Source organism: Prosopis cineraria, unplaced genomic scaffold (assembly GCF_029017545.1).
Source record: "Prosopis cineraria cultivar Desert tree isolate PC_DT_omini unplaced genomic scaffold, ASM2901754v1 PC1, whole genome shotgun sequence".
In the NCBI taxonomy this organism is placed as follows: Eukaryota; Viridiplantae; Streptophyta; class Magnoliopsida; order Fabales; family Fabaceae; genus Prosopis; species Prosopis cineraria.
Genome location: NW_026555332.1, coordinates 2,552,519 through 2,580,374, shown reverse-complemented (window position 1 = coordinate 2,580,374; position 27,856 = coordinate 2,552,519). Strand labels below are relative to the sequence as shown.

The window sequence follows — 27,856 nt, the reverse complement described above, 5'->3', positions numbered from 1 at the left end:
ACTACCGTACGTAGAAGAAGAACAAGCATGCATGCAAAGACAATACACAAAATCAGAGCTACGGACAACACAAAGAGAGCAGACTTTTCGGCCAAAGAGCACAAAAGAAAAGACCAGACAAAAAAACTAACAGAACAGAAGAAGGAGAAGAGCATATGCCAGCTGAAAATGCAGAGAGACAGAGATGAAGAAAGAGAGATGTAGAACTAAAGAGAAGGAAGAGTCATGCAAAAAAGAAGCACACATGAAACACAGAAACTGAACCCAACACACCAGCTGATACGCGCAGAGAAAAATACACAGAAAGAAGAAAGAGAGACGCATGCACGTACGAAGAAGCAAAGAAAAACAGAGCTGGAGATACACGCATGGGATGGCAGTAGACAAGTGCATAAAAGAGAGTATAAAAATGCAGAAAATAGCAGAGAATGAGAGAGGACGGAAGGGGCTAAAAAACAGAGCAAGAAGGGAAGAAAAAAAAGAAAGACAGTGACAGCGGAGAGATGACCGAAGGACGTGAAACAGAGAGCTAAGACGAGAAGAGAGGAAAGCTGGAAGGGAAGAGAGGAAAACAGGAAGAGAAGAAAAAAAAAGAGAGGACAGAACGAAAGACCGAAAAATCAAGAAAAACAGAGCATGAAACACGGATAGGTTCGAGACAGAAAAAAGAAGAGAAACGTAGGAGGAGACTGATCCAAAACTGGAAAAAGAGAGAGCCAAGGACGATAGGGAGGAGGAGACAGAAAGAAAAACACCGGCAAAGGAGGAGGAGAGAATCGGACGAAAAAGAAGAAGAAACAAGGACCAGAAGAAAGTAGAGAAGAGAGCACAAAAAAACGAACAAGAGAAGGATGGAGAAGAAGTTGGAGAAAGAGGAGAGACCGAGGGTGAAAGAGCACAGGTAGAGGGAAAGAGAGAGATCTTACATTTTATTACTCTCTCACGGTAAGATCTAGAGATAGAGAGGGAGAGAGATTCAAATGGTTTGGGGATCCTCATCGTCATGTTCCTGATCATCTGGCTGCTGTGTTTTCACGAGGAGATGGTGTATGATTCTCTCAACAAATTTTGAGTCTTCAACGTCCACTTTCTACTGATGTTCATGGGTTATATCTTCATGTCTGGTCAAGCAACGATGGCATACCATATGATACCGAGTGAGAGTCTGAATTGATGTCACACGAGTGCTGGATGTTTTACAAGCAACAAAGAATCAAAAACACGTTCAATACTTGAGGTTGAGGTGATGAAAGTGTTGTCTTGAGAAGAAGAAGAATGCAAACCTAAAATCACAAGTTACTCAGGTGATATTTAAATCGTGTCATCTCCCTTAATTTGGATTTGATTATTGATAAACATGTATATATTGATAGATGCTAAGAGTGTGGACTGATCCATATATATATGTTTAGGCATTAGAAATTCATGAATCAAATATTTGCTTTAGAATTTAGAACATACTTGAGAGGTGTTTGACAAAATAAAAAAAAGAAGAAGAAGCCTGTGAGAATATCGTTGATAATTTGTTAGGTAATTGTGGTTTGAAGCTGTATCTATCATGGTTATGATCTTGCTAAAGTTTATGCCAAATATAAATTTTTTAGAATATATCCCCAGGTTAAAAGAATAGTGAACTGTCAAAATAATTTATTTCTCTATTCTTTCCATTGCTTTCATCGCATGAATCGTTTAGCCAACCATAATATTATGCACTGCCTGCAAATGGAAATTTCCTAATTACCTATTTGTCGTATGAGATTTTAAGAATCTCCATAGGCATTTAGAATAATCCTCTATCATGTAAATCAATAAGATTTCGCAGGTATGAGAATCAATCTTGTATATATTAATATGGGTTCCAAAGACCCATTATTAAAATTAATGTTCTTTTTATAATAAATATTTAAGTCTCACATAAGATTTTAAGAATCTTCGTAAATAATTAAATTAATTACCTTATCGTGTAGGATAATAAATCCTCGCAGATATCGTGATTCACAATTTGTATGGTAAATACATACACAAATTTTTGTAAATAAAATAAAAAACATTTTTTAATTAATTAAATTAATGAATTTAAATTATAATTATATTTACCAATCATATCTTGTGGTCATGTGAGATTTTTGAATCTTTGTAGGCTTCTAAGATCATCGTATTATCGTATGAGTCAATAAGACTATGCAGATGTTACGATTAAGTTTTTAAAATATATATAAATTATATATTACATTAATTAAACTAAAAAGATGTATTTAAATAAATTTAATTCCTTTATCGTGTGAGATTTTGAAATCTCCGCAGATATTTAGGATAATTATATTACCGTATAAGTCAATAAAGCTTTGCAGGTATGATGATTAAGAACCTTTAAAACATGTATATACACACTTAAAATATATTTTTAACACTTAAAATATACATAAGAATAAATAAATAAATTAAATTGCTAAACTCTTTTATCGTGTGAGATTTTAGAATCTCTACAGATATTTAGAGCAATTACATTACTGCATGAATCAATAAGGTTCTGCAAGTACTATGATTAAAATTTCTAATCATAAAACATAAAGAAAAATAATTTTAAACCCTTTCCTTTCTTTATTAAAAATTCAAAAATGAAGAAAATAATTAAAATTAAATTACCTTTTGTAATTTAAAACACACATATCAAAATTTTAGAAATTGTTTTATTTGTAAAATGATGAATTATTTCTAATTAATTTCTCTTCAAAAAAATATATTTTCACCAATACATTTTTAAGCCCAAACTACGTGGACTTTGATCCCCATCACAGGGTATGTAGGCCTTAGAGTCAGATTCTGAGTCAAGTCCGTCCTCCCTCGTAAATAAATAAACATTTCTCACTTAATTCTTATTATTTTTATCAAACACATGAATACAAAAGGGATAATTAAAATAATTATAAAACCATATTAAAAGAGTACAACAAACTTCAGGTAACCGTTCTGACGAATGGGTGTTGTGGGGTGCCTAACACCTTCCCCACACTCAACCGACTCCCGAACTTATTCTTTGATTTCGCAGACCACCCTTATCCTCCATTAATCGATTTCCCGAGATTTCCCTCAAAATCTTAGTGGCGACTCCTCGTTCGATCCGGTTCCCGTCGCGAAGGCCGGGACCTCCGCTCGCGCGCCGTCCGCGTTGCATTTTTCCGGGTGCGACAAGATCCATCGAAGACATCGTGAGTTCGAGATACAAGGCAGATTAGGGACCAAGGATGGCAGGTTGAAGTAGGGGCAGGTGACACGACGAGGGAGGGAGATAGACCATGTGGTGCAATGAAGCAGGGAGATAAGGAAGATAGACATTGTGAGTTCCAATCTTCCATATTTACCAAAGACACTATGAGTTGAAGTAGTAATAGGTGGCACAATAAGGGAGAGGAGATGAGAAGACGCAAAAGGCAATACTACAATGAATTAGATGGGATAGGGTACAAAGTAGATGATGCAAAAAGAAGTCATGAGGGCAAGAAAAGTATTGATATGAAGAATGAGAAAAATGGGAGAGGCAAAATTTGAATAGCCTATTATGATTGCAGGCCAATGAAACCCTAACCTTGCACACCACACATAGGTAAAAAAAAAAAATAGAATCCAATTCATAAATCATAATTCCCCCAACTCACAGTCAATCAGAATGGGGTTCAAGATTGTAAAGAAAAAGTGCATTGTAGATGGTTTATGAAATTTTGGTAAAATATTGATATTGATATTGATAATTTATGGTAGCACAATCAAACATTGTCATGTAGGTATAAAATATAGAGAAAATATATCAACATAGAACTCTACATTTTATTGTACCTTATATCTTAATCTAGGGATTGATGTGATTATAGAAAAATAGTTGAAATGCATTTCCATATATATGCCATTTAACTCACCTTTTCATTTGTGTCTAATCAAACGTTAATTTTTAAGTATGGATAAAATTATACAACTGTGGTATGAATAATTTTTAAGTAAGAGAATTCAAGACGCTTATAGAATCCTATAGAAAATTAACACCTTTTAAATAATGTTAGATGTCTAGACCTTACTTTATTATAATCTAGTCTCTCAAGAATTTGGTATGGTTATTTAAGTTAAAAATATTCAAAATAATTATTTTTTTAAAAGCTAAAATATACGTAACTATTTTGAGCTTCAGATGGCTTGCATATCATTGCTTGACTTTTAACTGATTAAAATTAATGTCCTAGATTATATGTTGACCATCTGCTTTCTTCCCTGTTAAATTTTACTATTTATATCATTTCACCTTTTTATTAAATTAAATAATATGTCATATCACTCAAACAAAAAGCACTTGGTATTGACATGACATTTTAAATATTTTAATTATTGTATTAAGATTTTTAAAAAATATTAAGAGTTTTTTGTGAGTTCACTAAGATAAGGAAAAAGTTAAAAAAATATTTAAGGAGAGAAAATAAAATAAAAATTTTAAAAAATATTAATTTTTTTATTATTTTGTAGGAATTTTTTTAATTTTATTTCCTCCATATTTTTCTCTTCAATCAAACGAAATATAAAAGTTTTATTTTATTACGACAAAACAATCTCCTGCCATTTTTTAGATATTAATAAAATAATTAAAATTTCACGTTAATTGCAAGTATCATTTGTTAGAGTGATATGATATATGTTCAATTATAAAAAGTGAGATGGCAAAAATTGTTAAATTTAATGGCAGGGGATTCAACAGTTAAAACTTAAGAAAAATGACAGAAAAATTTATTTAAATTATATAAATGATGAATTAATTTTATAAAATGGCATAATTTTTTTGAAGTCCCATAAAATTTTTTTGTTATTAAAAAATTAAATGAAATGACCAAATTTCTCTCAAATAAAATAAAAATCTCAAGCCTTAATGGAGAGCTATTTTTGTGAGTTCTTGCCTCTACTTCTTCTTGTTGTTCTCCTCCTCTTCTGTTCTTCGTGTTCTTCTTCCAATCCGTCTCTTTCACCTTTTCTATCCCTTTCTCCTTCTTCTCCCTCTCCTTCTCGTCTATTTTATTTCTTTTTGAGTTTCTGTACATGGATTCCTCTGTTAGCTGTGTTGTATATGAGTAAGTTTCTTTTTTTTCTTGAAAATTTCTCCTCCCATTCGTGATAGTTGAAGTTAATGTGAGTTAATGTGCAGAAATAATTGATTTTTTCATTTTCTCTTTATGATTGATGTCTTCATTTTCTCTGCTATATATGGATATGGATCCTTACTCATGACTAAATGATAAATGATATATCATTTTCAGTTGTATTGTAAATATATAAACTAAAGTTGTAAATGATCAATATAAAGTTATGAATATAAGAAGAATGTTTGTTGTTGAATAAAACATAACAAATATAAGACTATGATATTTGAAAAATAAAAATGTTAACAAATGACTATTTTATTGTTTTAGGTTGGCATGAGAAATGGTTAATATGTTAGGATGACACTAGAAGATTCAACATTTCATATATTTTTTTCAAAAGAGCTGTAGGGTATTTTGATGCAAATTGTAGATTATGTAACTAATAATAAAATCTTAGATAGTTGTCATTTTTTAAGATTTTCTTATCATTTAAATTAATGAAATTTGTTATTTTTTGGATTAGAGTGGTAATTCATTTTTACTGATTTATTCAATTTATAAAAGATACTAATAAATTATAATTTTTTGTTGCATTGTTGCGAATCTAGAGACAAAAGTTATTAATATAGGAAGAAAAATTGTAAATGAAAAGTCACAAATTTTCAACACTTGATACATATCAAAATCTATATATGCGGAGTCATGAATAATTGTTGAATTGTTACGAATTTAGAAACAAAAGTTATTAATATAGGAACAAAATTTATGAATTTTTAATACCTGATGTCTATCAGAACCTGTAGATGTGAAATTACAAATGTCTATTGAATTGTTGCAAATTTAAAAATAAAAGTTGTTAATATAGGAATAAAAGTTATGAATAAAAAATTATAAATTTTTAACACTTAATACATATCAGGACCTATAAATCAAAACTTACAAATAACTATTAAATTGTTGTGAATTTAAAAATAAAAATTATTAATATTTGAATAAAAGTTGTGAAAGAAAAGTTGCAAATTCTTTTAAATTTAAATAAAGGGAAAATGTGTCATTTTTTATAATTTTCTAATGATAAAAAATTCTTGAAACTCAAGAAAAATTATACCATTTTATAAGATCAATATATCATTTAAATAATTTAAAAATATTTTATTGTTATTTTTTAAAAAACTTAAAATATAAAATTTCAGGATCTTGATTTTAAAAAATGTGATGATACGCAATGCATCTATATTTAAAAAAAAAAATGATTGTAATTTGCCAGCAAACCATTTTGTGTAGACGTGTAGCCGTAGGCTAGTTTAGTTGCTTTTTCCATCTGCTCGTGTTTGGTGTGACGATGGCCAAGGAAGCTCCGTCTTCAGACAGATTGAAGAAGAGTTGCTGATCTGCAATGCATTTAATCTTCACAATTCTTAATTAGCAGAGCCATGCAAATTACCACCACCTTCATCAACGAATTCTTTTGAGTCCCGAGGTTCGCTCAATACAACAAAGACCTACCATCTTAAGCTTTTCATCGAGTGTTCGGATTTCAGTGATGCTGATCAGTCTTGCGATTGTTGAACTTGAATTAAGTATTTGAACTTTTGGATTTACCCCATTCTGCCAATTGCCTCGCTTTGACTCATTGGAATCTTATATACTATGCCTCACCCCTCGAATTCTCGTCGCGATTCATTTCGGATCAAGTTCTGGAATCGGGATCCGCCAGGGTTTTGATCAACTTCGTGTTACTACTTGTCATCGAAGAACTGGTAACGGTAAATGCTGGGGTCACGTGACTCACGTGCGCATATCCTAGGTTCTCTTTCGTGACCACAACTTCTCTTTGCACTCGGGTCTCATTCCCAATATCAAGTCTCACCTCACCCCACAACTATCCTTAGGACCAGAGCCAATATTTTTTCCCCCCTGTTTTGTTTGGATGCTAAGCTTCAAGAGGGGCTGAGTTTTGATGGCACTGAGCGCTTCTTCATTGGTAAGAATTAGTCCCATTTCATATCATGGCAAATCATTCTGTACAAGATTTGCTTGTAAGTCCTCTGGGCTTTCACTTCGAGCTTCTGCGAATCCAAACCCCAAAGCTCGTTTTGTTGCTCGGCGGAAGGAGTCGGTTACTGTTCAGCAACTCGAACGTCCCCTAGGTAATGCTAAGAGAGATTTAATAACCCCTCGTCCCGTTTGGATTTGGATGTGTATTTAATTCGGAATTTGAAATTGTTTTTGTTGGTTTCAGTTGAATATATGCGGTTGCCTGCCAGTCAATATTCTGTTCTGGATGCTGAGAGGATTGAGAGAGTGAATGACAACACTTTTAGGTGTTATGTGTATAAAATTAAGTTCTTCTCCTTTGAAGTTTGTCCAGTTTTGCTGGTTAGGGTGGAAGAGCAACCCGACGGGTGTTGTATTAAACTCCTGTCCTGCAAGGTACGACATTTTTTCCCCTCAGCTCTGTCTTCCCCCCTGACTTTACTGTTGACTTGGTAGTGTTTTTTTCTTCTTTTTTGGGCGTATGAATTTCTAGTGGATTTATTTCGTCTGCTTTCTTCTTCGTTTGATGTTGGGTGACAGCTTGAGGGTTCGCCAATTGTTGCTGCTCAGAATGACAAGTTCGATGGTAAGGAGCAATGGCTAAATATTTTATTATAGAAATGTGAACTCGTTTTATCTTATAAGCTTTGTTACAGCATTGCATAAATACATAATTGTGTTGTTCCTTTTATGTGCAAATTGTAGCATAAAACATGAACTTTTCAACAACATCCACGTTGCCAATTCTAAGCTTTGACTTTCATTCGAAGTACACCTGTGGTATTTCTTAATGAATTAGACCAGGCTAGCCAAAAATAAGTAGACCAAGCCAATTTTGAATAGACGTGGTCTTGGTCCCAACTTTGACATATTTTATCATGGTAAGATTGGTCTACCTTTATTTTGTAGCTTGGATCTCCTTGGCAGCACAGCAATTGCAATTGCTGGATGGTTGTATATAGTACATACTACTACCCCTATCCCAATTTATAAGACTCTTTTGGGAGAGATTTGGTGTTTCAAAATATAAGATGCTTTGACAAAAATGAGGTTTTATTAATGATGCTTTTCTTATATTACCCTTTCCATTATATTCTACTTTTAATATTCTTTTATAAATGGAGTATTAAATGAAGGGCATTTTTGAAAGTTTATATTTTTGTTTTGAAAAGAAATAAGGTTGTAAAATGTATTTAATGAGTTTTATTAGTATGTGTGATTTTATTTAAAATTGTCTTATAAATTGAGACGGAGAGAGTATTTCTTACTAATAAAGAATTTTGAAAGTCAGTCTACATTACATAACGTGTAAAGTTAGATGAGGAAATGTTGGCATTGCGTATGAAAATTAGGCCATCTTGGACTTTGCCCTGCAATCTGCCCAATTCAAACCAGTGACTTGAACTGCAACTACTGTGCCAAAACAAGAATTTGGGATGTCCAATTGCATTTGAAGATAAGAAACTGTGGGGGATGAAAGTTAGGCCAAATGAGTTTGGCCGGCATTCTGCTCCAAGCAAATCAGTAACTAGAATTAAAAGGTTAATGATATCACGGCACTCTCGTCTTTATTGGGAAAGTTGTTGCTCCCATAATTTTGTGCTGTAAACTTCTAAATCTCTAGAATTTTACTGGTATAATGCACTAAATAACTTTTTAGTGTAGGACAAGTGGCATAAGGCTATAGTAAGTTTAATCGTGTGGGATCATTAAGGTTTGCTATGGATTTGCAAGACTAAGTTTTTTCCAAAATATCCTATCCTTGTGCTATGCTACTTTCAGGAATGCTTTAACAATACTTTAATATGGTAACACAGCTTTGATGGTGAACCGGATATCATGTGATAGCAATAGTAATAATGCCTTGGTGCAGCAGTTCTCTTCAGACACTATAATTGAGGTAGTAAATTTGGTTTTATATCAATTTTATGTGATTGCGTAACTATGGACCACAGTTAAAGTTATCTTTGGATCAATATGTGGTTTCCAGGTAACCGTTGAAATTCCTTTTGCATTCCAATTAATACCGAAGGAAGCAATTGAATCAGCTGGGACTCAAGTTCTTGAACAAATACTTAGAATTATGCTTCCCCGTTTTATGGCACAGGTTTGTGGACGACTGATGTAATAACAACTTTCATTTAAAGTGCAAGTTTCCTTATTTCAGTTTATTGGTCAAATCATACGATGATGATAAGATAACAATTGTCGATGAAGATTACTAGCCTTTTGAGATTCAGTCTACTGTTAAGAGATCCTAGAAAATTTTCGTTGGAACTTTTAGAATGGCCCATTGTCTGTCGTATGAACTAGATGAATTTTATGTATGGTAGTGATAATTTTTCATTGGCAGTCTGTGTGCTCAAATATCAATCGTTATAGACTTTGCTTATGTATGACTGTTCATGTAATGGATATTGAATTTGAATTCTTGTGAGATAACCTATCAAAGTGTATTCTGTTGTTTATTTCTAAATGTCTGTTAACTTTGGCCTTTGTTCAATGCATTACCTCTTCATTGTCTGAGAAAGCTTAGCGGACTGATGAATGATAGCAGCTTAATGTTTCTGACTTTTGTCTTTTGTTCAATGCATTGCATCCTCATCGTCTGAGCTGCTTGGTGGAATGATATTATGACAAACTTAGATGAAATTTTCAATTGGTTGAATATTTTTTTGTAGAACTTCAATTCTGTTTTCTGGAATTGTGACAAAAGTGGCTGAGGCATCGTGGTATTAGTAATTTGGTGTTATTTGAAAAAACCCAAAATAGTTCTGGATGAACAAACTTATCACCTGTTATTATTTATTGGCCTGTGAATAATTATTTGTTCTTAGTATATTATTTTGTAATTGATGCAATAAAATGTTACGGGGTGGTTAAGTGGTAATTGAAAACAAGTGGTAAATGACACAATTTAAAATTTAAGCACTTGGGGCAAATTTATTTTCAGACAAACAACAGGATCATAATTTTATAACAAAATATATTGTATTTAACATCCCATGAAACTTCAAATTTATTCTTTTCTATGTAATTTATTAACTTATTCCTGTATTGAGGATCTTACAATTGCAATTTCGAGATTGACTTGTGGAAGGATCATCTGAAGAGCATCATGGTTCAATAGACACATAATCTAGTTCTGACTTGAGATAATAATCATTGACTTATTGTGTAATTTGATATATTTACTGAATCTCTTTTGCATTAGCAGCTCGTGAAAGATTACCAAGCCTGGGCTTCAGGAGATACCTCGAGGCAGCCCTTAGGGACAGGTGAGATTTGAAGACCAGGATCATATGGTCGTGATTGCCAAAGATGGTGATATCAAATTGTGCCTGTTTTGAGGTTGTGGAAATGCTGCCTCATTTTATGTACATAACTTCCTTTTGGTTTGAAAATTAAGGATAAAAAGGGGTTCTTTTTCCTTTTGTATCCTTGGGAGGGCATCAAGAAAAGTTATGGGCAGTTATGATACAGCAATTGATAGAATTGTAAAGGAAAATGAATGGTGCCAATGTGCTCAGCAGCACGAAGAAAGAAATATACCAGCAGATGCTTCATGTTGACAGTCTATGCATACCAACTTTATAATTACGACTCCCTCCAATCCAAAATATGGGTCATTTTTTAGAAACCCTGCGTGATCTAAAATTTAAGTCATTGGGTTGTTCTTATAATTGTTTTTCCAAGTACATCTTTACTTCATTTATTTATTTATTTTTTGAAAAAAGGGTCAATTGGAATTTCAATTGTCATTTAAGCCACTTGTATAGAGTATTTAATAAAAATCTAATTGAAAATCCGTTAAGATTTCTACTATTTTTTTTTTAAATGTGAAGTAGTTACCAATGATATATATTATGGACCAGGGGGAGTACATGCTTACATCTTCCAATTCCAAATACTTCATACTCTAGAACTTTTAGATTCTGCACAGCAACATACCAAGTTACTAAGCTCACTGTCATTCCAAGTTCGCCTATTGCAAACTTTAGTTGAGTTATGTATGCCCTCGGAAAGAGATTAACAAATAAGAATGTGACTTCGCTTTATTTTTACGCTCATTCGCTTTCATGAATAGAAAAGATTTAAGTCAACTCCAAACTACTAACATATTTGATACTTGATGAATCACATTACATCAAATAAATACATAAACTAAGACAAGTTAAACCACTTTTTCACATCAAAACAACTTTCAAATTGTCTTCTTTCCTTTTGTTTCTTCATTGCTATCACCTGAAAAGTTGGTTAGTAGAAAATAAATAATGAGACATGAAATCCCAATAGCTTTAAGCACAACTTGTAATCTTCCTTGTCAATCAGTCCCTCTTTTGCTTTAAGCTTCTAAGGAGAACCACACTAAGTTTTCCTCTCCAACAACAATCTGAGCACAAGCAGCATTAAGTATTAAGACTATTTAATTTAGTGGCTCTAGGACACACACACACACAAAGCCAATGACCAATGTTCATTCATATTGAATAATAGTATTTGTATTTTATGTCTAAGGTTGCCAACTTCAAAGGATCTAAATTACAATAGAGGAGCGAGACAATAACATTAATCAGCATGGAAGCAAAAGAATATCTTTCAAAATCAAACAGGTAAGAAAATTTTACCCACCTCAGGAACTGGGGCATTGTACATGTCACCTTCACTAGGTACTTCAGCTGTCAAGAAATTTGTACAACGTTGTAACTTTTCTTCTAAGGCAGCATTGGCAAGTTCCTTCATTTTCAAATGGGCTCTTGTTCTGCTGAGTTCATCTTCAAGATATGAGCAAAATTCCTTCCAGCTTTCAAGCTGAAAGTCTAGCTCCAAACAATGCATGTTTCCAACATCTTCGGACTGTGTAAGCAGGTAAACATCAGAAACTTCTTTTACAAGGATATTCATGCTCATCTCTTCTTCAACCTTGCATAGTTCACTAGGATTCTTGCAAGTTCTTGCTTCAAGCTCTTGCATGATCTGTTTTAAAGTTCTGATTTCTTGTTCAAAAGCATCAATACCTTCATATAGCTTCTTTTCAATGGTGATAATCTCTTGTTCTTTCTCAAATAGCTTATGCTTCCATTTCGCTTCATTTTCCTCTAAAATTTTGGACATCAAACCTCTTTCCTTAAGCATCTCTTCATCTTTTTCTGCTAGACTTTTCTCCAGAAATCTGACGGTACTTTCCATGTTCTTTATTTTCTCTTGCAGCTCTAAACTCCAGAATTCTTTTAGTTCAATACCTTCATAGAGGCACTTTATTGGAAATTTAGAACTAGACATATCAAGATCTGAATCAGAAGAATCCATCCTCATTTTTCCTGGTAAAACTGGCTTCTTCAAATGAAAGTCATATTCCTCACTGTCATCATGCCCATGGCTATAATCTGTTCCATCTTGAAATTGAAACTTAGTCATTGACAGATCAATAATCTCCATTTTTTGCTTTTCTATTGTCTTTTCTAGCTCCTGAAGAATAGAGACAAGATCAATGTTGGACTTTAGTGCTTTCTTGAGCTGCAATTCAAAGTCGTTGTTTAGTCCTTTATGATACTCTATCTCATCTTTCAACTCCTTTATGATTTTCCCCATCTCTTCAGCCTGAAACTTCAAGTTTTCACTGTCATTCTGTTTTGCCATTGATGATTCCTCCACCATAGTTTTTAGTTCTTCAATTTCCTCCTTCAACCCATAACATCCTTTCTGCAATGCTGATAACTCCATTTCAAGCTCTTTCTCCTTGTCTGAATTGCTGCACAAGTCTTTCTGCAATCTTTCCACATCATTTAACAACTTCCTAGCATTTGTCTCCCACATTTTGGCTTCTGCATTAAGTAAATTGATTGTGACCTCAGCAGCATCCAAAAGATCTGTAGATGATCCAAGACTTTTCGCCAATGTTGCATGCTGGCGGTGTGAAACTTGCTGCCCAAAGTCGTTGATTTGTTCTTGAAGTTTCATGTCTGAATTGATGGCTCCTGATGCTGAGTAGTTGCCATTATTAGAGTGATTTTCTTGTTGGTTTCCTGATGAAGAAGAACCTGATGCAAGTAGACTTGTTTCCTGTAACAACGGCAAAAATGCATTTTAGCCTCCTGACAAAAATTATGAGAACTGACCCTCTGAAGTTATAGTCGGTGGTGTTGATTTTAGAGTGGTAGTACAATACTAGGAATCTTTGTTGAACATTGAAAACACTGATTCTCAACTTCAGAGGATCTACATCGAAAATTATTCATTTTGAAATAAACCTTGTCCCAAGAGGCAAGAGGACAGGAATAATAGTTCAGAAGAAAAAGCAGATTCTAAAGTAATATATATTATCTTACATACAATACAATCATCTATAAAGTTCATTTTCTATGCTTTTCCTGTCTGGATTTTACTAAATAAGAACTACAATTTTTTTCAGAACAGAAGTAAATTTACAGAGAAGAGTGGAGTAGCAAAATATATAGTTTCAGTAAAAAAGAAAGATTTTCATACATTACTGCAAAGTTCTGCAGGATGACTTGTGTTGTGCAATTGGTTACAATGTGACGGTCTAACATTATTGTTGAATGCGGTACTATCAGATGCATCTGATTTATCGTCTAGATCATCATAGTCAACATTCATTTCCTCCACATATGAATTTTCGTCGTCCAAATGCTCTTCTCTGAAAAATTAGGGTAACATGTCATTGTCTTTAACTTATTATCATAACATAAGCATACAGAAGGTTCATTGAGTTAAAGGTTTTGACTAAAATCCAATTTTGGTCATCCAACGATGTCTTTATCGATTCGACACAATGATCTTCTGTATGACTTTAGTATCTGGGACTGGAAGTATATTTATGTTTCAGCTCAGAATACTTGATTCTCAAAAAGGAGATCAGATATTCAAGGGAAAATAAAATTTAAAGAACCCCAAGAACATTAATTACATTTAAGGACCTTGAAATTTTGAAATTTCAGGTACGGGTCATGGTCATTGCTGGAATTAATTTTTTTTTGGGTTAATTGTTTCAACCATATTTTCAATAGTCATGTTTTAAATTTTCAGTACTTACTACTTACTCAGTTTTTCAATTTTTTCAATACTTGTCCAATTATCTTTTATGTTTTCAATACTGAAAATAAGTGTTGAATATATAAAAGATGAGTACTGAAAATATCTAAAATGGCTTTTGAAAAATTGAAGAGTTAAGTACTATAAATGTTAAAGATGAGTACTGAAAATTTAGGATACGAGTACTGAAAATTGGGAGCTAAGTACTGAAAATATGGAATTAATGCTTTTAGAGGGTCCTCAAATGTCATTTTTTCAATTTTCAATACAGAAAAGTCGCAGGTATCAAATTGGTGATCGCATCGTTTCTCAAGGACTTCAATTGTCCAAAGTGTTCACATAAGCTGCAAACCTGATATTTCTTGCTGGTGACAAACACTGAATCTGAACCTGAAAAAATAGAGAGGATTAGTGTTTCTTGTTTTACAATGATAAAGAACTGACTTGTTTGGTATGAATTGAATCATGATACAGGAATTAAATTGACATGTTTAGAACTTATTATATCTGATGGATTCAAATTACTACTTCTGAACAAGTTCTGCACAATTTGCTTGTTCAAGTCTTGCACTCTTCTAGATCTGATAAGAGTAGTATTACTTAGATTAACCATATAGGGTAATAATTACTGGAAGTCTTACTTGTAAGATTGTGTCGTGGTAACAATGTTTCAAAGGCAATGATAGAGTGGAAGTTTCTGATTTGATGTAACTTGCCAAATCAATGGTGGCCTCTCCAAGGGTTCCAAACCTCACTGATCCCTATAATACCAATAATGTCAATTTTTAAATCATCAATTAAAAAAATAACGTGTGTGTTATATTGAAGATGAAGAAGAAGATAAAAAGCAGAGAGAGGCAGACCATGGCGACAACAAGCTTAATGAGATGATTATTAGTGTGTTGAGAAATCCAAATGGAGTGGAAAATAGAGTCTTCCCAATGACACACTCCATTTTGCACTGATGCTTTCCCCAATTTGCTGATTGTTTTCCCATTTTCTGCACTTGTTATGTAAATGAATAGCTTGTTCCACCCCAGTGGCACCTGCATACACAAGGCAGAGTAATTTATTATGATAATCAATTTCAATAAATGTCGAAATTGAAAATTCACATATTTTTTAGAAGTATAAGATATCAACTATCAATTACCACTTTTTAAGAATCTTAAATCAGTTAATTTTATTCTATAATTAGGACTGGAGAAATTAGTCCCTTTTTATAAGAACTTGTTTGAAATTCTAGGAAAAATGACTAAGAAAAAAAAACTTTTTAGGTATATCCCCGGCGGAAAGATTAATGAAGACTGATAAAAGAGATGACTTTTTCATCAAGGGGGAAAAAAAAAGAGGAAAGGAATGGACCCCCTTTTATGCAAAGAGAGACTTTAAATTAAAAGGTAAAATTTGAAAAGGTTAAAAAGAAGCAACTATTAGCAGTTGTAATGTTTTTAGGTTAAAAACATGTTTTTTTTTTCAAAAAAAAAAGAATATACCTATCTTATGTTTTAAAAAAAAAAAATACTTTTAGAAAAACACTTTTTCACATACCAAACATTTCATAACTTTTTTTTTTCCAATTCTGGTAGATATCTAACCGAGAGAGGAGAGAGAGACGAGGAGAGAGAGGGGAGGAGAGAGCGAGAGAGAGAGACCTTGATGGCATGGAAGTGAGAGCTTGAGGAGCTTGAACCAAGTGTGTGTGGTGAGGTTTGGTCATTGATTGCAATGCTTCCTAAACTCTTCTTCCTTTTTCTATCATTCTCACAATATTCCTTCTCTTTCTCATTAACTTTCTCGCACTTTTCTTCTTCCTTCCACTGCAAAATAATTAACCCGACATTAACCTTTCTTTTTTTTTTTTTTTGAGCAAAAAACATTAACCTTCTATATGTATAATTTCCATATCAATATCCATATTTATTTATAACACAAACATTCAATAACAAAAAGAAAAGAAAAATATAATCGATGTAAGTAAGAAGATTGTTAAAAGTAGACATTGTATACGTACGTACCTGGCAAGGCCATAATCACATTCCACTTCAAGAAGAGAATGAAGCAGAGATCTCTGTATTATAGGGTTCCTACAACACTGAGATTATATATAAACGCATACACACACCACACACACACACACACAAATTAATTACAAAATGTTTGCTTCATTGATTAGATTGTTGCAGTTTCTAATTAGACAGTAAATCCTTTGAATTGAAGCTCGATCATTTGCTGATAGTGATCACAGTCAAGTCGGTCCAATTATTTTAAATTTCTCTTATTAGTTTATTCTTATAATTATTAATTAATTAATTCATTCTCACACACCGATCAATTCAAAATCCACTCTATAATTATTTTTTTAATTATATAGTTGACTGTATCATTTTGTATCCTTAACTTTGGACGTCCCTCCACGTGGATTGTCCCCAGAAAATAAACAAACGAATTAACTAATTATATATATATATATATAGAGTACCTTTTAGCGAGCTCCTTATAGTATTCTATGATATTTAATTTATTTTAAACATATATGGTAAATTAATGTGTGATGTATTTTTAATTAAAAATGGGGGAATTGAACCAAGAATATGATAATAATTACTGCGAGGGACGGCTGGGTTTGGATGTTATGTTTTCTCATGACACAATGAGCTTTGGACCATTTGTTTATTTTACAAATTTTTAGATTTTCTTTTGAAAACTTTGAACCCAATGTTGTACCTTTCATGGGTCTAAAAATAGTTTCTAGTGGAATCTAAATGGTGTTATACGATTTTTTTCATTCATATGTTTTTTTTTTTCAGTAACAATTCATATTGGGCCAAAACTTGGTACCAATGAAATGTTTCAAGCCCAAAACCTGGCCCAATCCCAAGTTATTACTAAACAAAAAACAACACTCTTCCCAGGGACTAATATTACTAAGTCATACATCATGGTGACATGTCCTGGCTCCAATCTAATGAGCTAGGAGTCTAATATTTAGGCCATCAACACTGCTATTAATTAAGTATTTGTATTCTGCCAAAAAAAAAAGAGAGTACGCATTCAGTGGCAGGTCATGTGTTGAACTTATTTATTAAAACATTTTTGGGGGTGAAAATTCATGTTTATTTGTTCTACAATGCTTGAATCTAACTGAACTAAATAGTCATATTAAAAAAAAAAATCTCTACCACTCAATATTTTGTGTTGGGAAAAAAAACTATATTTTTTTCTCCCTCCAGTTTAGAACAACAATATCATCAACAAAACTATTACTTCAACATGAATTCATTTGATAATTTAATAGAATACAATTTCCAAAGGAGTAAATTAATTAATAAGAAAGAAGGGAAAATGGGATTGATAAAGGGAGGTCTGCTGAAAAAAAATAATTAATCATGCCATATTGATTCATTAAATAAACAGCAGTTTACCTTTGAAATACAATAAAAAACAAAGAGAGTAATAATTAATCATGTATATTATGGGAATAAAGCAAGCTTAGATCCAGATCAAACAGCAGAGAGAGAGAGAGAGAGCGAGGAGAGAGAGAGAGAGAGAGAGAGAGCCAATTACAACATGTGACTGGATAAGCTTGATTCATACATTGTGGCACAAGACAACAAGTACTAACGAAAGAGCTAAGAGTAGGAACATCATGTTAGGTAGGTAATAGGTTGATCCTTCAATTAAATAATTACAGTATAGAATACTCAATTTTAATTTTTAACTTCCAAGCGGCGCCGAAAAACCATTTATTTATTACTACGGACCATGCATATCATATTCGCGCGCATATTATAATTTGAAGCTATCAAGATTCAACTCTTAAAAAACAAAATTGCTCCTTTAACAAATAGATTACAATGTACTATAATAATATATTATATTATTATATGTTGTATTAAATCAAGAACATGTATGGGAGAGCCGATCAACAACAATCACGATAAGAGATGATGAGTAAGAAGTGTTTGCACATTTTAGAAAATCTGGACCGTGTCTTGATATCTTAATTTTGATTTAATTTTTCCGAGTTTGCATTATCCACATATCATGCAAGTACGTACAAGATTTTTCTTCCCAACAATTCGAGTTCTCAATTTCCAGAATCATCCTCAATATTCATGATAAACTACTCCATACTTCTTTATTTACTTCCTCAATGTTGTTTTATTTTTTATATGACGTGTTATTGACTTTTTATTGCAAGTTTTTTTCTTTTAAATCTTATTAAATGTTAGTGAAAAAAATATGTTATTAAATTTATAATTTGCCTTGGACACAAAGTTAACAATTTATTAAATTTTCAAAAAAAAGAAAAAATTATGAAGTTTTTTTTTTTCATTTCAGAACATGTTGGAAGCTAATTGACTTATAAATAGGACTACCAATATTAACAATAATGAGTAATCTCTCCCTTCAACAAGGACTCTTGGGTCAACTAATTAAGGAAGAAGGTGTATCAGTTTAATCAGAGTATTAATTTTTTGGACTCTGGGAATGCAATAAGGCTATATACATTGGCATAGTGAGCTAACTTGGTTAACCTGGCCCTACTCGAGCATTCAAGATCATCTAACCGAGGGGCACCAGGTAGTGGTCAACCCTAGCCTAGCCCAAACATATGCATTTTTATAAAAAAAAAATGTGAATAACATTATTTATGATATTTTAGCTACATTATCTTTTTATAATCTTTCTAGATATTTCTTATAGAGCTGATAATTTGGGTGGGCGGGGTTTAGCTCGAATTTGTTCAAGCTAATTCTCAAATAAGCCTGACTATGAGAGAATTTATCAAAATGCTAAGCCTAACCCTAAAATTTTTCAAAACTTATTCAGATTGACTCGTCGAGTTGACCTGAATTACAAGCTTTGATTTCTCATCATTACAATGTTTAAACCTCTTTCAAATTTTAAAATTTATTTCTAATTTAATTTTATGTAAAAATAATTGACAATTGTTGATAATATATAATTTTTTAAAAAATACTTTTAATTTTAATATTATTTTTATAAAGAATATATTTCAAATAGTGATAATCATACTTATTTCGAAAAAAATTTTGTATATATTTTTCAAAAAAATGTTTTTTTTTTTAAATCTTTTTAAGTCAGACCAAACCCTTGAACACTTGGGCGTCAGGCTAGGCACGGGAAGGGTGATATCCAACTTGAACCTATTATGTGTAGCCCTACAATATAGCAAAATTGGTGGAAGAGTTTCCACCCAAAAGGATCTTAACCTGACTAAATTTAAAATATTTGGGCCTCATTAAAGTTCTCTTGATTCAAGATGAGACATGTCAAGGGATTGGATGCTATAAAAAAAAAAAAAAAGAGTAACCTCCCACTTCAGATTTACAAAAAAAAAGGAGGCAACAATCTTAAGTACAAAATGGAAAGTTTTGAGAAACCTTTCTCTCACTTTGCCCATATCATCTGTCCTTCATTCCATTCCTAAGCATACCTACCATTAGTGCCTTTTTTACCCTCTCTCTCCTCTCTCGCCTTCGTTCTTTTCAACTTTTCCTTTCTTTACCCTATTTAATTAGTCTAATACTTCGCTCATAATATATTCCTTCTTCTTTCGGCAAAAAAGAGGGATCAACAACATGCATGCTAGTATCAGTCAGCACAAGGACGGCAAGAATATATAAGAGTTTGACCAAAGTAATTAATTAATGTGTGATCAATACGATTTCCTTAATTAATCCATTATACTCAGCTTTAACACCAAGTTTCCTCAACCCTTAATTATGCCTGCTTGTTGCTTTGTACCTTTGTAATCTTTCTTTTCCTTCACCTTCTTTCATACTCTTTTCAATTGCTAAACAACTTTGATATATCCTGGATCAGTAAGTAATACTAATTTTGGGGTTACAAAACATTTAGCAAAAAAAGATTTTTTATCCTCTAATTTTATATAGATTTCAATCCAATCCCTTAATTTTATAAAATATTTTATGTTTCTAACTCTAATACCATTAGTTTCAAACAATAATTTTTAGTTTCAATGTTAAACTTAATACAGCGATATTCAAGAATGTTTTCTAGTCAACATTTAAAAATTCTATATTAATATTTTTCATTAATAAAAACTAAGGGCCCATCAGGTTGTTAGAATGGAAATTAAATTTAAAAAATAAAGATAAAAATAAAATTATCAAAAAATGTGGATGGGAATGGGTGAACCATATTCTTAGGGGAGAAGGGTAATTTTAATTCATGAAATTAGAAATCATAATTTATGATATTTTTTAAAAAATGTGATAATCTTCACATTTATAGTATATAATATTGAGATTATCATACTTATTGAGAAGGGGGAAGGGTGATTTATTCATTTTTATTTTTATTTTTTTTAATCTCTATTCTACAATATCCTTTCTAACAACCAAACAGAACCTAATAGTATTAAAGTTAAAGAGTTTAATAAAATTAAGAAAGTAAAAAAAAATCTTAATTTGTTTTGTCTTTCCTTTCCTTATTGTCAAAAAAAATAAAAAGAAAAATACTACTTTTGATCCTTATAATTTCACAACATTTTGCTTTTAGTCCCTATAATTGATTTTGTTGTTCCTGGTCCTTATAGTTCTGTCATCCAAAATGTTAGTCCCTCCAGTCCCTATGGTGTTAATTTTGTTAAGGTGTAATTAAAATTTTTAAATTTCCATTTGGCATGATGAGTCATCTAATGAGCTGGATTAAAAAAATCAAAATGAGGCTGAAAAAAGGAAATTATTTGACCAGTGAGTATCCGCCTCTTCTCAAACGACAAAGCATTGACCTTTTATGATGCACTAAGGCATTAGACCCAACCTTGCGTTGTCCTGAGTCGAACATCAAAAAGCTAGTCGAACAGTGATGAAGGCTCACCAAAATAGTGAATATGAGACATGGTTGCCGACGATTCTCTTATGGCAACGATTCTGGATTTTCGTCGCTCTAAATCCATCGAATGAATGTTAGAGATTATTCATTATAAAATTTGAAAATCAAAGCATGTGACCTTGTTTTCCGTCTCTTGACCCTATTTTTTATCCCTTTGAATCCTTGGTGCTGTGAAGCATGTGGCTTGATTGTTCATTTTAATTTTAATTTTAATTTTTTTCATTTTTTATCTATTTTGGGTATGGTTGTTGTGGCTATGGCTTTTGCTCCATTTGCGTGGTTGGCTTGCTCTTTTTTTTTAAAAAAAAAAATCTATTCTATGATTTGTTGCAATATGTATAATATGCATATGGAGAACGAGAGTTGTTAGAAAATTGAATCTAAAAGGGAGGAAGTTAGTGGAAGTAGTTCAGATGATTCTTTGTCAAAACTTAGAGAATGGTGATGAAGAATATTTTCATCACAAACATCCCCTCCTAAGTTCATCAGCAACCTCTTCCTGTTGCATTATTCCCATGAGTCTTCCAATGGCGATCATGCGTCTAGCGACTTTGAAGCATCATTTCTTGCGGTGTGTGATTTATCTTTTGTGTTGAGAAAAAAGGGGGAAATAAAAAAACTTGATGACTAACGTGTTTAATTCAACTCATCTGATGACTCATCATACTAACTAGGAAAATTTAATGTTGTTAATTACACCTCAGCAAATTAACACCGTTAAGAATTGGAGGACTAACGTTTTTGGACGGCAAAACTATAAGGACCGGGAACAATAAAAAAAACATGAGGACTACTATCAAAATGCCATGAAATTATAGAGACCAAAAGTAGTGTTTTTTTGGCACCAATCAGTAAAAACTATAGTCTGAGTCATGTTTAAGGATACTGTCTTTGAGCTATTCAGCTACACTAGGTTGAACACACGGGTAGCTCTTAAAATTAAACAGACTCTTTCTATTAAAAGTAGGGATACAGACTAATCAAAATTCACAAAATATACTTAGACCATCAACGATGAATGATAGAAGAGGAGAGAATGTTTGAGAGTACCAAAGCTCTCTTTGCACCTGTGGCAAGCACTGCCTTTTATAGGCAGATCTCATAATCTCGGGCAATAAAACCATCTTAATAACAATTAAAAAAATAGTTACAAAAAATAAAAAGGTTAAATAAATATATTTAAGTAGGGGGGTTATGGTAATTAATACTAATTTAATTCATAGAACTCCTTTTCAAATATTAAAGATATTCTATAATATTCAACAATTCTCTACATATTTCAAAAGGAAGGAAAATTTTCTTGAAAACTATTTTATACAAATAATTTGTAACTCCTCATAATAGTTTTCAAAACTTAAAAAAAAATGCCCATCTATTTGATATCACATTTAGCTCGCGTGTGAGTAATTGTATTTGCATGAGCCAACTTCTCCTCTAAGCCCATTTACTTGCCCAAGCTCATACCTTAGTATATATGTATAAGGCCTCCATTCATTTGAGCAATATAGGACTTTTTTTTTTTGACACAATTGCAACAGTGTTTTTTCTAAAAATGAATGGAATCTTATATAAAGTCAATAGAGTAAACATTTACTTTTGGTAAAACAATGCAGGGAAACTAATATCTATTTTTAATAATTTTAATTTAGTGTAACTTAATTCTTAAATTTAACTCATTATAATTCAGTTCTTATTATTTTAATTCAGTTATAATTGAGTCAAAATTATAATAACTGAGTTATAACAAGTCAAACTTCAGGAAATTAAATTATAATTGAGTTAAATTATATGACCAATGATTAATTTTTTTTTTTAAAAAAAGTATAAATCATGTTAGTTGACCTTATTATTACTTTATTAGATATTTTGTTAATTACATATGTGCGAATAAAATGACAGTATTTGATTCATTATATAATATCGATAAATTTTAATTTGTAGTTCCATTTTATTTATATTATCATATTATAACATCGGAATTCATTCAAAATTAATTTGAGAAATTAATTATTTTTGGCGCATGTGGTAAAGTTCTATTCATGTTCTTAATCTTCAAATTACACTGCTCACGAGACTTTCTGGGATGCCGAATGCATGTCTTATAGCTAGCTAGTAATATCAATTTTTTTCTGATAAAAAAATATATCAATTTTTTGTTTGTTTGAAAGAAGGACTTAATTTTCTAATGATACTTTCCTTATTAAATTTTAAGAAGGGCTTAAATTTTTAAACACTATAGTCACTCCCATATCCTCTCACTAACTTGAGTTATGAGGATGTTAATGGAAGTAATTATTATTATTTTGAAAATTTCAAGTACTCTCCGTCATGAATTCAAACATTTGCTCAATGAAGTAGTTTAATTCTTTTTATTCTAGAATAACATTATATTGCCCACCTAGATAAAGATTATCTGAAAATAATTTAAAAAGAAATTAATAGAAGGAAACTCAAAATCATTTTTGAATTGAGCTAAACTGTTCTGTCTTTATATTGTTTTATAACTATAAAACTCAGAGGGACATGATTACGTAATTTCGTTAATTAACAACAAAAGGAAAAATTAATGTTAGTCACTCAGATTATTAGATAAAGAAAAAAAGTCATCATTTGAGAAAGTAATTAAATATTTCTGGATCATAATATATATAACATAGTAATAACAATTTCTGAAACAATATATATATATATATATATATAATGGTTTATTTAATAATTATAACTAAAGGCATTTTCCATAATAGTAAATATATGCTTATACCCACCGCCACCTCCTCCCACTAACAGAGTTAGGATGGTGGGAAGTGATTATTATTATTTTGAAATTATAAATATACTTTCAGTCATTCTAATATACATTCAATGAAGCCTTTGAATTATTATAATTTTAATCAGAACAGCATTGTCTGAATGCTATTTTTGTCTAGCTTAGTGGATCTACTGTTCTATTTTAAGTTATTTAATTTTAATGTAATTTCTTTAATACTTAGAGAGACAATATTACTTCAATTAACAATTAATAAAAGGAATAAAATAAACAAAAACGCACCATTGTTGGTTGAAAAAAATATACACTATTAAATTATTCTCCAACAAAGAATAGAAATAACTAAAACTACATTCAACCTTATTATTGTTAAACTTTCGAGTTAACTCTCTGAGTTTATCATTTTTACTTCTCTAGCTCATAAAATCGTGTTAACTTGTTTATAAATTCAGACTAGATAAGAATCGATTAAACTCACGAGTTGACTCTTTAAATTTACCATTTTTATATTTATAACTGATAAAATCATATCAATTTACTCATATATTTATTGATCAAGATAGGTATATATTATTTAGAACTTAGTTCATAAAAGTGGTAGGACCTGATTCAATAAAAAAAATAAAAAAACTAATATTAATAAAAAAGAAACAAAAAATGGAAAAACAAGTTGCTTTATTTTGAAACTTCAATGTTGAATATAATAATTTATGAATGTAGATGTACTTAATTTTAATGATTTAAATTTGAAATATATTTAAATTAAATTACGATCATATTTTATATTTTAATTATTTAATATTATACTTTTAAAAACTATTTATTATTAGAGGTAAACTCTTATAAGTTTACAATCTGAGTCTACTTTTCAAGTTTATTTCTTTTCACTAGTTTATTTAAAATCACGAGTTTAATAATCTTGTTCAACCTTATTAATATTAGCTTCAATTATTAATAAAGGATAAATAAGTAAATTACTTCTTGAACATTAGGTTCAGTACATAGTATTATAGATTTTGAACTTGTTTATTATACAAAGTTTTCTTAATTTTTAAAAATAATACAATTTAGTCTATACTATTAACAAAAGTTAACATTGACTGTTAGTTAACCAAAAAATATTGATTTGACTGTTAGTTAACCAAAAAATATTGAAAATGATCTTGAAAATTACCAGAAAAAAACCAAATTTTTCTTTTAATCATTTTCTATAATTTTTAGGTCCTTGTCAATAATTTTTGGATCCTTTATTATAATTGTTAGCTATTTTTAATAATTTTTAAATTTTTTTTTATTATTTTTAGTTAACTAACGATCAAAGTTAACTTTTATTATTAGCAGGGGCTTAATTAAATCATTTTCAAAATTTGAGAAAATAATTTACATAATAAATAAATTCAAGATTTATGGTGTTACTTAACCTAAAGTTTATAAAGTAATTTGCTCATTTAATTACTACTAAATACAATCAACATGTATAGTACACATTTTTTTAATCAACAGCGTAAGTCATTTTAATACTTTATGTAAGGCATGAAATCCACTATCCAATTATAACACACACACAAAAAAAGGGCATGAGTTATGACATGTTAAAGATTGGGGTTTCATGTTTATATATATATATATATATATTAAGAAGGTTTGAATCATTGAACTTTATCCATGCCTGAGAGTAAATCCTGCCTCATGTTAAGATTCACGAATTTTTTAAGATTTTTTCAGTATCTTTTTCTCATTTAATAATTTTTTACAAAGTATAAAATCTTTTGTTAAATAAAAAAGAAAAGCTTTTCATAAAATTTATGAATTTTCAATTCCCATCCATACCCTGCCCGACCCTTGCCAATTGAACTAGCGTCATGTGGCTGTTTCATGTTAATTTTTGGATATCTCCAAGATAAAAAAAAATTGAGAAATTAAGAATAATATACTTGTTTAGAAGGAAAAAAAAAAAAAAGAGGAAATGAGAATGAGAGAGTGAGGGGGAGGGAGAGAGAGAGAGTAATAATGGAAGGAGCACGTGAGAGAGAGTGACATCCTTTTTGTTGAATTTCTTGAGAAGGACGCATCCTATGCTCGTCATTGTTTTTGCAACCACAAAATTCATATCTCTCAATTTTGCCTTTCCACTTTCGTCCTCCTACCCAATGTATTTCGCATTGCAAAGCTCTCACAAGTCACCGATCCTCTTGGAAACTTGTGCCTTATCACTCCACTACTATTCACTATCTACTTCTCTTTCCCTTAATTCTTCACAGCACTTTCACTTTATTCCTAAATATTATCATGTCTTGGTGTCACCCAACTTGGGGTTAATGTATATGAAAGTGAAAAGCCCCATTTCGGGTTGTATTCGGCTTAATGTATGTTTCCCCTTCAATAATATTATTATAATGCATTTTTAAAAATTACCATATTACAAAATATAAGGTATCTTAGATCTTTCAATGTGCACTTGATAAGATTTTTTTCCTTCAATAATAATTATAATTAAAGAGTGTAATTACTAAAATTTTTTAATTAAAATACTCTATTAAGTAAGAATAAACATAAAAAAGTGTGTAGTTCTAAAAACATTAAATAACTCATTAAGAATACATGTAATTCGATTAAAATATTTTATTAAATAATACTAAATGAAGGAAATAAGTAATATATAATAAAATAATAATCTATAGACTTGAGTCTTCAGTTTTTTAACTAAGATATAATATTTTCCATTTCTTATTGTTCATCTGTTCCCTTCCCCAATTTCGCATGACTTGGCCCCAAAAATATTTTCCCTTCATTTAAACTCTTATAGTGTAAACTTGGGAAAAAAAAAGAGCAATAAGAGTAATATGTAACAAATATCTCGTGTAAAAGGAATCGGAAATTTCTCCAATGGTACTATATAGAAAACACCGGAGAAAGTATATAAATTTAATTCCCTCTCCTATATTAATTCCAATATTAATCACACACACATAAATGCATAAATGGATTGAGATCATGAGTATTATAATCATTGTTGTCTAAATGCATATCCCACACACTTGATAACCATCAAGGTTGAGTATATGACATTGGTGAGCAGAATCATATAAAGTGAGTCTTATACTTGAAGACTCGTCTCCTCTTTCTTGAATGCTTGACCTGCCTCCAAACGTATCCTCATGCATCTTCATGGGATCATCACTGTCTCTGATTCTGATTAAATTATATTGTAGTTACTATAATATTATAGGCATGTATCATTGGATTCACAGCTTTTAGCACATTGTAAAGAGTGGAGACAAAGAAACGTAGACTTGAAGCCAATTATTAATCATGTCTATTCCACCAAAGGCTGCTTGCTTGTTTATATTATGCCCCCTTGCTCTCTAGATCTACACTCCCCCCCCCAACACACACACACACACAAATCCATAATTATTAATTGTTTCACTCTCCCCTTTATTTATTCTTAATTAATCTTTTACTTCTTGTGGCCACAAAAAAATTTCTTTTACTTCCATTGCTGATCATGATTCCTTCTCTCTTTTGACACAAATGAAAATTTAAATGAGTTGGGTTTCAAAAACTCACCAGGACTAAAACATGTTTTTGATTTAAATTAAATAGTACTTAGAGAGGTAATGGATTGCCCACTAATAAAAGCCCTCATATTGATAGCAGATTTGACCCACCAAATCCTCACTAACTGGATCAACTTTTGTTGGCATAATGATTCCTTCTCTTTACCATTTTTTCCTTTCATCTTTATTATTATTATTATATATATATATATATATATTAAAAATTGATGTTAGGGTTATTTAATTATCACATAATTACCTTTGGTGATGTGCACTGACTACTAATTTCAACCATCACATTCCTTCCAATGCCTCAGATCCAACCTTATATTAGCACATTAATATAATCAATTGATGCTGATCACTTCTTCTAACTACCATGCATCCAGAATCACAGCCATATATCGTCACTTGATTATAATTATATAACAAAC

General features: G+C 31.2%; 2 protein-coding genes across 2 annotated transcripts; one reads left to right on the top strand and one right to left on the bottom strand.

Moving 5' to 3' along the window:
- The first annotated feature begins 6,426 nt into the window (after positions 1 to 6,426).
- Positions 6,427 to 10,728, top strand: LOC129303205 (uncharacterized). The gene is made up of 6 exons (XM_054942354.1): positions 6,427 to 7,267; positions 7,360 to 7,550; positions 7,695 to 7,740; positions 8,972 to 9,054; positions 9,145 to 9,261; positions 10,372 to 10,728. Exons 1-6 carry the CDS (start codon positions 7,078 to 7,080, stop codon positions 10,441 to 10,443), a joined length of 699 nt encoding a protein of 232 aa, XP_054798329.1. The 5' UTR covers positions 6,427 to 7,077; the 3' UTR covers positions 10,444 to 10,728.
- A 552-nt stretch (positions 10,729 to 11,280) lies between these two features.
- On the bottom strand, positions 11,281 to 21,633 carry LOC129320124 (uncharacterized). Its single transcript, XM_054965333.1, has 7 exons — positions 21,589 to 21,633; positions 15,071 to 15,253; positions 14,849 to 14,968; positions 14,560 to 14,597; positions 13,641 to 13,812; positions 11,787 to 13,217; positions 11,281 to 11,547 (listed from the first exon to the last, which is right to left on the bottom strand). Exons 1-7 carry the CDS (start codon positions 21,631 to 21,633, stop codon positions 11,500 to 11,502), a joined length of 2,037 nt encoding a protein of 678 aa, XP_054821308.1. The 3' UTR covers positions 11,281 to 11,499.
- Between the last annotated feature and the right edge of the window lie 6,223 nt (positions 21,634 to 27,856).

Coding starts and splice junctions, on each gene's coding strand:
- LOC129320124 (XM_054965333.1), bottom strand. CDS start 21,633: ATGATCGCCATTGGAAGACTCATGGGAATAATGCAACAGGAAGAG. Junction 14,969..15,070: donor TTAAGCTTGTTGTCGCCATG/GTCTGCCTCTCT, acceptor TTGGTATTATAG/GGATCAGTGAGGTTTGGAAC. Junction 13,218..13,640: donor CTGCAGAACTTTGCAGTAAT/GTATGAAAATCT, acceptor CCGTTGTTACAG/GAAACAAGTCTACTTGCATC.
- LOC129303205 (XM_054942354.1), top strand. CDS start 7,078: ATGGCACTGAGCGCTTCTTCATTGGTAAGAATTAGTCCCATTTCATAT. Junction 7,551..7,694: donor TTAAACTCCTGTCCTGCAAG/GTACGACATTTT, acceptor GTTGGGTGACAG/CTTGAGGGTTCGCCAATTGT. Junction 9,262..10,371: donor TTCCCCGTTTTATGGCACAG/GTTTGTGGACGA, acceptor TTGCATTAGCAG/CTCGTGAAAGATTACCAAGC.